At 39.1% G+C, this 13,367-nt stretch overlaps 1 protein-coding gene across 2 annotated transcripts in view; it reads right to left on the bottom strand.

The window, feature by feature from the left end:
* Positions 1-3,228: 3,228 nt before the first annotated feature.
* Positions 3,229-13,367, bottom strand: part of sntg2 (syntrophin, gamma 2) — an 80,630-nt gene continuing 70,491 nt past the window's right edge. For both annotated transcript variants that reach the window (XM_035168488.2, XM_047341657.1), the window contains exons 15-17: positions 6,243-6,335; positions 5,632-5,742; positions 3,229-5,383 (exon numbers count right to left, since the gene is read on the bottom strand). In XM_035168488.2, the coding sequence (XP_035024379.1) occupies positions 5,255-5,383; positions 5,632-5,742; positions 6,243-6,335 (333 nt within the window). In that variant the 3' untranslated portion in view covers positions 3,229-5,254. The remainder of the gene's footprint in view (positions 5,384-5,631; positions 5,743-6,242; positions 6,336-13,367) is intronic.

The following is a 13,367-nucleotide window of genomic DNA, read 5'->3' as shown; positions in this document are numbered from 1 at the left end:
AGAAATGTTTACTTACAGTCGAGCTGTCCGGCTTCATCAGTTGAAAATCTTGGGGGAACAATGCAAATCAACACTGCATGGAAAGATAATTTGAAAAAACAAGACATTTTTTGTTGGCAAATTACAAATGAAGAGTCAAAGATTTTCCCTATAACAAAGGTGTATCCTAGTGCTGGGTCGCCTGTTGAACCAGTCTTTTTATATTCAGATAAGTCAGAGAGTCCAAGGTTAAATAAACCAGCCTCAATGGAGGAACTCAGAGATTCAGTCTTTTGTCTTGTTATTGGTTGACTGATTTGAAAAAAAAAAAAAATGTCCTTCCATTATGTCCGCCACTTGGATATTTGGTATGTCCTGGATCTCTCGTGTAACACCACCAGAGAAAACATGAAGACGAAAAAAGGGTTGGGAGTTAACTATTGTAGGTAAGTAAGTATTAAGTATTGCAAGATAACGCAAAAGAATTGCGAAGAAATGCAAAAGTGTTCCTCTAAAGAATCCTTGCAGTGACCCTATGACGGCTCTGTAGTTTATACTTTAACAGAGTAGATTAAATAAAAGTAGAATAAATGAGTGAAGTTACTCATTAGAAAATAGCAAATCTACCAAATCCAGTGACTCTATTAGAATGTATTGATTTTGTAGCAAATTTTCACCATTTGAAATGCTTATGTGGTCAGACCTCAAACTATCTGGAGGTACAGAGGCCATCAAAGAAAAAAGTAAATTCTGGCTAATGGAAATCAGCCTGCTCAGCATTTATCATTATCCTGTGCTGTTTGGCCTTTCAGCGACTGGTTACAACAGCTTTCACCAGAGCCATCTATCGTAATATTAATCACGCCATTAATTGAATTAATTCAAAGTAGTGTAGGGCTGCTTACATCTTCTTTTAATAGCTATAACTCTGACAACACTCTTACTGATAGAACTTGTCACCCTCTTTCTATCAAACTTTGTTTCAAGGACAGAACTGATAGAAATAAAAGGGCACAGTATCAGCAGCAGTCATTCCAGTGCTTTAATGGGTTCATGGTCCTGCTTCCTTCTCTGTGCCTCCACCCTCCTGAGCCTATAAGTTTTAGATGCAGACTGCAGGGATTTCTAACAGAGGGAAAGGCCACGGCAGCGGTCATGAAGTGGCCCTGGAAACTTCCCCTCATCACAAATACTTCAGTTAGCATTCAGGGTCCAGTGCCACCAGTGGAGTCAACTGTGAGAGTCACGGCCCATTGAAAGTTGAGCAGTATACTTGAAATTCATGCTTGACGTGGTGCTGTTGCAACTTCATGATGCTGTGTGTGTCGCAGCAGCTGGCGGTGACCTCAGCAGTGGGCTGAAGATCATCTCCGATGTGGCGCCCTGTGCCCTGTTGTTGTCACGGTGACTGCTTTAGCTTCGGCACAGAAGTGTTTCAGTCCAAAAAAACAACAAGTGAATCTCAGAGTTTGTTGAGAATGAAAAGACTTTGACTTCAAGAGAATGTTTTTTGGCACATTCAGAATATTTTGTCCCCATGCACTGTGGCATCAGGCAGAACTGTACTAACTACTTATATTTAATTAATGTTACAAACTGTAGATAACAGACAAAATATCTGATACCTGTACAAAACAGAGCAATGCAATACTATGTAAGGCAGCGCCAACATCCTGAGAAAATAAAGTATATTTAAACATGTTAAACATACTTTTATTAGATAATAATAGTGCCTGTAAGCATTTAATATAATTTTTTTCCAAATTGTATTTGGTTAATTTCTGTCTAAATACATATTTCCTGGTGCGGGGCTCCGGCCAAGTGGATGTGGGTTTTTAATGTTTTGGCAACCACGGGGCCTGAGGCTGATCTTTAATTGGTTGTTGCAGATTTTCCACAGCGCTCTGCGCCCTGGACACTCCCACTTTCATTTACAGCCAATAGGTATTGATTTATTATTTCTTATTTTATATTTATTTTTATCTAAATCTACCCTCGACGCTGTCACTGACTTACTTAGGCTGCGAGCTGAAAGATATGGTGACTTCAAGTGGAACTGCGGCAAATGTGGTAATTTCTTTCACAAGGCGTTCAGTCAAAGAAGAAACAGGCAGCTCTTGTTATGAGAAACAAAGTTGACTAACTGGATGTGGTGTAAGCAATGTCTTTTACCGCTTCCCCTGTTGGCTGTTCTAAAGTGTCGGCACAGAGGTACTGCGGACAACGACGGGGGTGTGAGACCTAAAACATTTCTATGAAAAGTGCAAGCAGCATGAAAAGTTGCTTAGACACAATGAGGCTACATTGTTGCGGCAGGCTTAGCATTGCTCAGCAGCTCGATGCCGGCTACAGGATTGGCATATTGTGTAAATCTTATCACCAGCCGCCACTGATGTAAGGGCAGTCAATTCTACCATTAGTAGGCTAAGGCTCAGTTTTTCACCGTCAGGAGGTGGTGAGTCCATATTATGGTCATTTCTGCCACTGTGGTTTCCTCTCCAATTTCCCAGTTGGCTCATTTAAAAGTAATGGCCCAGCAGCAACTCTCCCCCTGCATTTTCCCTCTAAGTTTCCTAATGATGCCTTTGATAACTCACTTATGGAGGGTGACTGTAAAAGCTTAAACACACCAAGGCTACGGCTTACTGACTGTCAGTGAAATGACAGTTGTCATACATCATATTACACCATCATAACAAAAGAAAACTTGTTCTATAATAACATTCTACTTATTCTGTGGCCAAGCTGCAATACATAGGTATAAAGGCCTCATTAGAAAGACATTAGATTAAAGTCAGTGAACTCCATAATCATGCAAACTAAAGTTAGTTAAAGTACACTATTTAACACATGAGCCTAGGACAGGTGTAGTATTTGCTCGACAGGGCCATAGCTAACAAGGTATGTTTCCATTTTACACTTACGAGTAATTATACATGTTGACTTTGTATTTACTTTGCATATATATTGTTGAAATTGATTGTATTACAATAGAGAGATGAACACTGTGAAGATGGCTTTGAAAACTATAGTCAAGCATGAGGAAAGAGTATTTTAACATCCAAATAATAAAAAACTTTTTTTATTTCATTGGTTTAGTGCACCAGGAAAACGTTGAAATCCAAGTTAAAAAGCTCTTTGCCATGAAACCGTGTATGAAGTGGATTTGGTTCAATTATTCTCATGCTTCACGCAACATGAAGTGTCAAAAGCTCCACTTTCAAATGAGGAAACAGGCTTAGAGAGACATTTTCAACATATGAGGGTTTATTTTGTATTCATTAAACAAAGACACGCCAAAGGTATAATCATGTCAGATTCAGCTCACTGATGAGCTGTGATCACAGATTCTCTAAATAACCCTGTTTCCTCTGTGACTGACATTGTCACTAGCATAAAAGTCAAAATTGAAAAAAGAGGGCGACGGTTCCCAGCGCCAGCCATGCCCAGTGCTACTGGATCGGGCAGGTACCTAATTAAATTAATGACCTAATTAAAACAGACAACCATTGTCCTGTTGGTTTTATTTGAAGTGTAACACTCAATCAATAAAATACCAGGGTTAGTGAAGAGAATAAAACTACCATGTGGTTACCATACCGGTCTCATCAACACACCAGAACAAACCCAAACTATATTCCTTGGCAGTAAATGGTGTGAGTAATGTAACCCATTCAGCATGTTTAGGTCTTTTTGGACTCGCTCTTACATGGTGGATGTCCTCCAGGCTTATTTGTTAACATTTGACACACGGTAGGGCTGTGCCTGCTTGACTGGTTGATAATAAAATAAACAAAGATGAAACCACAAAAGGAGTCCATTCTTTTTGGTGAAGTGAGGGAAAGACTTCATGTGAAGTGCTGCCTCCTGTGTCTTCTAGTTTGGCCAACAATCTACTGTCATTACTCACCAGCTGGGGATCTGGTTTTTCACGGTGTACTGGCAGCACACACTGTGTTAAAGGTAGGGTTGGTAAGTTGTTTCTTACACACTTTATACCTTATTTGTTGAATACTAAATAGCTTAAAAGACTAATCGCCATCAATAAATAAAGTCTAAAAACAAAAGTAAAAAAAGCTGGTGACTGCGGCCCTCGCAAGAGAGACTGAATGAAATGATTGGCTGTCGTACTGGCTCACTAACTGCTGGTACGCGCCCTGCCCGATCTCTCACTGCATATGGCCGAAGTCTTTGGTCAGCGAGACACACACCGCTGAAGCAGAGATGATAGCCGGAAATTTGCAAGCAAGTCACAGAAAATTTGTCTTCTAGCGGTTGTCATGCAGTGTGCGTTCATGTGTTTTGGGGGCGTAGCTTTGACGAGAGGGCTGATGGGAGGGGTTGGGATGTATCTGTTGCATTTTTTCACAGTGTGGTCTGCTCTTGCTAACTTTTGCAGGATTACCACCCTAGCTTTAACCAGCTTGTGCGAGATCATGCATACCATGAACTTCTGCTGGCTAAGCAAGATTACTTCCTGTTTGCTGCCATAACAAATAAATCCAGATTAAATAATTGTTAGTGCTTCTTTAGACTAGACAAGAGAAATATTGTTGGACAATACATTTTGTGATGCTCATAAACATGTATTGACCATTTCACAGTTCCATAAAACAATAAGTAGTCCAACAGTACACTCTGTGAAGATTTGTGTGTTTCGTCTGAGTGATCAGTTATTTGGAGGATAATTGTACTGCATTATATTGTGAAGTGTTTGTGTTATTTTCTCTCCCTCTTCACAGACAAAAGAAAAGTAAGTGAAGCAGAGGAGCTGGGAACAAAGAAACGTGTTTCATTACAGCTCTGTAGTGAATTGAAAGGAAAGAGTCTGAGGCAGATGTGAACTTTTTTGTCATAGTTAACCAGCATCAGATTCATGTAGTCAGAGAAAAAGTAATTTCTCACAAGAGGAAAAACTTTTCATCGATTTTCTGCTAATCACAGTAACAGTTGATGTATCTGGAAATCTGTGTCATGCTGTCAATTGTTTGGCAGTTTCACACCGTTTGGTCACTGGTGCCAGATTAGACCCCTGCAATCAGAATCGGTGTTCATATGTATTGAAAGGAACAACTTTTTTGCGCAGAAATTCAATTAATAATGAAAAAAATTAAACAACATCTTCCTCCAACCATTTTTCATACATTATCTATTCTACTATCTTTTACAAACATTTGTTTATCAGGAGTTCATACAAAAATAGCAAGAACAAGATATACATATCAGCTGGCTCTGTGCATAAAATACTGCCTCGGGTGCACATGACGATGAGTTCTTAACTGTTCATGTAATTTCCGGGGAAGCTTTGACTGCACATAAAGAGAGGGTCCATGGAGGCAACTTTGGCAGCGATAAAAGAATGTATGCAGTGAAGGACAGCTGTCAGATTAGCAAACTCCAGTTCCTGTCGGAAGAAAAAGTCAAGGACACAGAAATGAGGCAATTGATATGAGGTGTTATTGTTAAAAATGCAAAATCTTTAAAATCATGAGAAAACTAGGGATGTTTTAATCAACAAACACCTTAGAGGTAAGGCTCCTCACTATACATACTAATTCACCGGTATCATTGAGTAACCAGTGCAAAAAAACATGACTAAAATTCAACATGTAACTTTATATCTTTAAACTGAAAATAAAACAACTGCATTACCTTCATTTCTATCTGCTTGCTCTCAGCATTCTTGAAAAGGAGTTTTACCCTGGTTTTCCCATCATCAGAGGAGCCTTTAAGTTGAGAGAATTTATATCGCCACATCACGCTCTACAAGGGATGGGATTATACAACACAGCAGCACAGGGATTTCAGTAATGAGCACATTTACATACCATGTCTTACTACAGATCTGCATGATCAAGAAGTGACACTTTAATGTTCAACCGTGCTTTGAGGAAACATATCATTTATAACAATAGAGCATAGTGCTTGGAAACAAGTGCTGTTCTGATTCAAAGAAAATACAATTTCTCCACTGCAAGGCTGACTCAACACTTACCATCGCTGCTAAAATAACCTCACAATGTACCTATAAAACCAATAGCACGTCATCTGAGAGAGACATTTTAAACACTATCTGTGTATCTTTCGTGGAAATGCAGATATTTCGGAGTTATTTCAAATCTATTTTCAAACACAATGGTAGCCTCAGTGAATGAGAACGAGAACATGGCAGTCAATAACGGGAATAAAAACGTCAAAGTGCAGAGAGGGAACAGCGCAGAGCCAGAATGGCAAGAAGAATGATGAACTCAGTAATACTTCACCTTTGAAGAGCCTTCTGAGCAGGTGAAGCCCGATCCAAAGTCTATGGTGAAGCACAGCACATTCCCCTGGCTGCTGCACGTGTAGCTTTTGGACTGTTGAAAGACAATTGATAACCATGAATATGCTGACTTATACATTTTTGTAATGTTATACTGTGGTGCAGTTCTCATTGTGAGCTTCCACGACCACAGCAATCTATATGGAGACTGAATAAACACTTTACATTATGTCAGTGAGGTCACAAAGAAGAAGCAGAGTCTACATGGCATGAGAGAAATGCAGTCATAATCATCAGCTGTCAATCAGTCCAAAATGTCCACTGTTAGAAAGATATGCAGGGATGCACCATATTTCACTGAAAACCAGGCTATGACCGTTCAGGACTTACTTGTAGAATGATAATAAAACTCACGTTGAAATGTCCAGTTGCACCAGCTTTTAAAGTTCAAAGTTTCTATGTAAAATGAATTTTCACTGCAATGCAGGACAATACAGATTTTTTGAAATCAAAGAGATAACAAACAATATTTTGCACGGATGCACAAAATGAAAATCGAACGTACATTTTGCTGGTAGTAATGCCATAATGGTATTACAGTGACAACCAAATAAATCAAGTGAATAGGTTGATTCACTTTTTCCATCCAGACTATGCACTAAAGTCATAAAGGTTAGTGCGTACAATAGCCGAATTAACAACATGCTAAATGCTGACTACTTCGCTCTCTGTATTATGAATATTTTATTGTCATTACTGCTATTATAAACTGCTGCTGTAATCATTGCTGATGTTATCATTAACAAGATTATTATACATGTCTGGCCATTGTTACAGTAATTATAACAATCAGTCAGAAAGTGTTTCTGCTACCACCCATATTACATAAAGTGGGATTATGTGAGTATCAATAACAAGTGGTAATAGGTCAACTCATTGTGTGGAAGGCAAACAATCTTATAGTAATGTAATAGTCTAAATCAGCTCCCAGTGTAAAAAAAAATTGGTGTATGAATCATTGTGTCATGAATCCTCATACAAACAGAATGACTGACTGTTCTAACTGTACTTTCTGCTTGTTATTTGATCCTATATATATATCTATATATATAGTATATATATATAGATATATGTGGAGAGCTTAAGTTAAAGTGCTAGTTGGACCCGTCAGGCTCGGAAGATCTTGATAACAAGAACAAATCTGATCCTTTGTCCTGCATGAGCTGCTGGCGAACAGCAGAATCCTGTGCAGGTTCCTGATAATGTCAGGACACATGACAGAGGAAATCCATTTTGGAAACCATAAATCTTTTACTGCCACACAAACAGGCGCATGGCTCACAATTCTTTTCACTGGTCTTTTGAAAGCACTGATGTGTGAGCGTCCTGCTCTCTATGGAGCAATATCCCTCAGAGTGCTTTTCTTGCCACATGTTTTCCTTTTTCTGTTGTCCATTCAATTTGAATACAAATGTAAGAGGGGCATTCAGATTCTCTGTTTGTTGAATTTCCATTTTGTTTTTTCCTTTCACTCGAGAACACTGAGGGGACTTGGTGATTTTAATTATAGAGTGCAGTGTGCGGCGAATATGGCATGGGACTGTGCAGTCCTTTTACTCAGGCTTCCACCCGCCTGTCTTCAGCAGCATCATGAATTCAGCTGTGACACGGATGAAAAAACACAGTGGCAGGCCAGCTGCTAAGTTCTCGCTGTCACCACATGCACGGCTGTGTTGTGACATGGTGAGCAGTGACTACACTTCACTAATTGCAAGGGATTTTTTCTGTGGGAATTAGCAACATGTAATGCAACATGAAATGTTTTTTTAGAAAAGAAAATCTCCTTAGCCAAGTCTGACAGAAGGAAGAGCCTGTGTGAGGGATTAAATAAAACAGAGGACAGGTAAGAGAGTGTGGTGCTGCACTTAGGTAAAAGAGAGATAAAGGGCGAGGAGAAAGTTAAAGTAGGAGGCTGGGATTTAAGACCTGAAGAGATATACTTTGAAATCCAATTCCTCAGTGGGGTTTGTGCAGTCAAGCGTTTTCCGACACACACGTAACCTCACCCAACAGCAATGTTACTGAACACACCCTGCATTCATCACTGCGGCAAGGCCACACCTTCAACCATTGGATGCCAAGTTTCACCTGGTGTTCAGAGATGTTGATAGGGACTATTGTTCTCCAAAGCCATTGACCGCATCTCATCTACTAATTCCAGAAATCTTTGTCTGTATGTGGTTCACAAATATTCAATAACTGTATATCTTATCAGATTCATGTATTCCTATTAATGGCATGATGAAGTGCAGGTTATCAGCGTTATCACATAGCAAGTCCTCACCAGCCCGGCCTGTTTAGTTTTAAACAATTAGTGCAGATCACGCCTGGTTAGGCCGGGCAGGTGTGGACCTGCTATGTGAAAGTTGCAGCATAACAATTAAATGCTTTGTCATAATAACTGGATTAATGTAGCTGAGCTAAAAATCGGTTTCATATTATTTCATTTCTGTTGGTCAAGCCATCACGTTGGTTTAGAGATATTTCATCAGCGACTGGATGAAATGCGATGAAACCCACCACAGCTCAGCCTGTCATCTGCCCAGCAGGTCTGTTCTCCTGGTTGCTCAGAGGGTAAAAGGAGGAGGATCATTTTTGCCCAAGACAAAAAATGCTGGTAAACAATACCAGCCGCAAGTATAATCTGCCCCAGAAGACATGGGGTTTGTGGTGTGTTCGAAAACTTTAAATGGACATTGGGTAAGACAATAAATAATTTTACGCATCAGGGGCCACTCACGGCATCCTAACAGATAGACCATGTAACCCCATGTAACTCCATCTTTCCTGACACGTTTTGTCATCTCTATGACGTTGATCAATTGGAGAAGAGTTGACAGCGGAAGAGATGAAGCCATGCACAAATGTCAAACATGACGAAATGAAAGAGGAATGATGTCGGATGGAATGATTGTTTGTGTGACAATGTGGAATGGATTTAAGGTTTTTAGGCTTTTCAACACAGCCAGTATTATACACACTGTTTGGACGCCATGTTTGTTTGCATTCTTTTTCCTGGAAGTCAGTCACAAATGCTTTGATTCTGCACGTCCTAAAGAGCAGACAGTGATTTATCGACAAAGTCATGTCTCTGCCACGACACAGCGAGGATCTTTACTCTGTAGTCGTCATATAACAAACACATTATGCAGCATGAAGGAAAACTAAAAACTCAGGGGACTAAGTTGTTTTCTTAGATATTGACTGACGGAAGAGGAGAAAATCACAATTTGTTGTTTGTTTTTCACTTTCAGGTTCAGTGTAGATTTAGGTGAAAGGGATCTATTGGCAGAAATGTTATTTAAAATAATCCTAGTGATTTTTTCACTAGTGTGTAATCATCTAAATTGTACCAATTGTTGTTTTCTTTACGCAAAAATTGGCCCCTTATATTTAAATACTTATTTACTATATTTACATCGGGAGTGGGTCCTCTCCTTTTTACAGTCGTCCAAACTGAACAAACTTAACACCTTTAATATTTTATGACAACTGAAGGCTTCTCTTTCAGGTTCTCTTTCATGTTTGAAAGGGGGGGGGGGGTATTCAGCTGCAACATGCAACTTCACCACTAGATTTCACAAGATTCTACACACTGAATCTTTAAGCCAGTGTGACTCTGCAAAATTGATGTTTGACAAAACTTGATGTCTTGCTGTGACCATCAAAGTCATGTTGGCTTTCATCATCTCCTAAAAAGATTCCAAAAAATTCAGAGAGGTAAATTGCAGGCTGGACAATTTTATCCTGTTATACCCCCTGCTTGCACCCTATCAGCAGTATTTATGTAACACACACACATCCAGTCAGTTTGCAGGTCAGCAGACGTTGGACTGTGCTCAGTGCTACTCAGAAGCCACAGGAGGCTCGCCTAATTGGCTGGAGAACAGAGAATCACAGGCAAACTGAAATGCTTCATCATTTTCACTGCGTTCCCAAATGATGGTGACCCACATTTGCACCATTAAAGCGTGAAAAAATGCTACATTATCACATTTCATCTTCTTTGCTTTAATCTGATGGGGGGGACAACTGTCCATGACTCTGAACTCCATAGTCAATTGGAGACAATCCTCATTAAATATCCACTTCACTGTGGTATGTTAGTTCTATCCATCATCTATATTTACAGATCCAGAAGTCCGATTTGCCGTACATCGGAGTCGGAAATCCAAACACTGCTCAATCAGATTAAACCACATTCAAGTTTGACGTCAGATGACAGTGTTTTAGACGTATGTCAGTGAGGCTAGATTTCAAAACTGTCCTTTACGTCACTTGCAGCTTGACAGTTGACATTGATGTCACATCCTGGGTGGATGCAGCACGATTAGCTGGCTAAAAGCTAACTGTGTGACTCCAGCATCAAACAGCTCTGCTTATTATTATTCCCCTTTGAAGCTAATGTTGCCTCGTGCAGCAGGAGCTCTGCATCAGGACTTGCTTGATATTGGTGTAAAAAAAGACTGAAGGAAACTTGCACATTCTTCATTTATGTCATTCACTCTTGTTTTTGTGCTGGGATAAAATGTCACTAACACTTCTGTCCACGCATTTTTTGTTGGCTGCATGAGATCCGGGTATAGATTAACATACCTAAACAAATATATACAACAAGTTCCTTGACTTTCTTCCTTTAACTCTGAGTGTGAAAGCTTTACTCCTCTACCTCTTCATCATCACTGTGCACTGGTTCCATCCATCATGTAACACAAGGTGCACAGAGCAGACAAAACCTGTACAGTCTAATCAATGGTCTGCTTCTTAAGGGTCACTGCCAAGTTAACAAGTGAATGTGGAGCCACTGACTAAATTCAATTCACAGGCAACTCCTCTTTCATTAACATTCTCATTATTCTCATGTATGATAATGAAATAAATAATCATGTTGGTTATTCATGATGCATCACGGAGAAGAGAGAAGAGAGAAGAGCAGCTTCGAGTTAAATGTGATGCTTCCTGATTCTGCCTGCTGTCCTGTGCAACCCACATGTCCTCACATTACATACTTACTGTTGTTGATCCTAATTATCTCTGTCCCACTAAGAGAGATGAAGTGACCATGAGGCATAGAGATGCAGGCTCTTTGTTATGGCTATCTACCTTATCAGTAAGGTCATAACTATGTAGAGACAGACAGACAGACGGCAAACTCTTGGTAAGTGACATTTCAGTGTGGCCTATGTGCAGAAGCCTGGTCTAATGCCAGTTTATCTGTTAGTTTAGTTTATTTAATTAATTTAAGGGTAATCCAAATACAATTTTACAGAATAAAACAATACACTTATCCACATTCCATGAACAAAACAAGAGCAGGAAGAAGAAAACTTGTATAATACCTGCCCCTTTCATATACATTTACATAATATTATACAAATATATAGATGGCCACACTTTTTGGATTTCCTTTCTTTTCACAAATCAATTATTCATTAATCAATAGCCATTATAGAGAATTACAGAGTTTCACTCCATAAACAGAGACAACATCTGCTGTAATCTAGTGAAATGACATTTCCCTGTATGATCCTCACCTTGTGATATTATGTTTTAAACAGATTTATCAGGTTGCAGTCCATTTCTGGATTTACACATAACCAATAATATTTTTAAGTCAACTAAATATTTAAGTTTCAACACGTGACTTGATAAAGAGTCTGTTCTCTTACCTTGAACTTATATATTAAAATCATTCCTCTTTTCTGTAATACACAAATCAGTTTAATATTAATTTTAAATGTCTTGCCCCACACCTCTGAGCAATGAAGAAAATATGACAGAATAAGTTAACAACTCCAAAAAACAAATGATGCAACAACTAAAACGGTATTTGCTTTGTACTGTTCTGCAATACTTTTTCTCACTTTCCTCTTTGTATATTCCATAGGTGGTTCCCAAGTTATTTTATCATCCATTGTAACACCCAACACTCTATAACCATTGACTATCCTTTCACATACAACAGTGTCTGAGATAATACTTCATCAAGCCGTAAAGGCCTTAAGAAGAAGTTTTCTCTGACAACTATTATCTGCAACTTTGATCATGTCACAATATGTTCACCACTCAGCTCAAACTTGGCACATGAAATTAGAAGTGGAAGGTTTCAGCATTCAGCTTGTTGCTACTGTGGCCCTGCACAAAGATCAAGTACAATTACAAGTCTTTGCCTAGAAGATATTTCACAGAGGAAACTGACATGGTATGAGATATTGAAAAACACTGACAAACATAGCAAGATAATTCCTGTTTTACAGTCTGGCCTGCTATGGTAAATGGACTGCATTTTATATGGTACATTTCAAGTCTTATGGACCACTCAAGTTTCATCGACCCATTCATACAGCACTTCTATATGCTGCACTTTTTCTATCACACACTATTCATACACTGTTGATGCACTGCTCTCAACAGCAATTTTTTGTTTGGTATCACGTCAAGAAATCACTACCACCTGACATCAGATGCTTCACCAAAGAAAAGCAATGCTAGCCATCACAGTAGAGACGTTAGTATGGTATATGTGTTAAATTGTTTAGTATGGCTTGCAAAAGATGTCCCCTGATGGGAGAAAAAAAACCCTGTTCTACGGGTACCAGTCCCATCAATAACAAATGCATCATGGGATGTTGATGGTCCAATCAAATGTTTAACTGATAGAACAGAGATTTATCAACAGAACCACACCAGGAAAATCACACACTCACATTTTTCAACAGCAAAGATATCAGTAATCAGATGGTTAGTCTGACTTGTGCACTAATTAACATGTCATTATTGTATATAAAACTCAAAGATCCCCTCCATGTTTAATCTTTGGGAATTAGAACATGCAGAATCAACAGCGAATGTAACTGAGTTCAGTGAAATTAAGACTCTAAACTCTGAGTGACCACATGAGCCCTGTGAACATAAATGGATTATACATGGTCCCTAACCCCTTTAGATTGATGGTTTTAGCTAAAGTGACAGTGTCCCGTGCCAGAGTCAGCCATGCTGCTTTCTGCTGTAATACCCACACATACTACAGGACAACTGGTGAACAGGATGCCATTCAATTATATGT

Source organism: Hippoglossus stenolepis, chromosome 10 (assembly GCF_022539355.2).
Source record: "Hippoglossus stenolepis isolate QCI-W04-F060 chromosome 10, HSTE1.2, whole genome shotgun sequence".
In the NCBI taxonomy this organism is placed as follows: Eukaryota; Metazoa; Chordata; class Actinopteri; order Pleuronectiformes; family Pleuronectidae; genus Hippoglossus; species Hippoglossus stenolepis.
The sequence above is the reverse complement of the archived record's forward strand: the minus strand, read 5'-3'. Positions and strand labels throughout refer to the sequence as shown.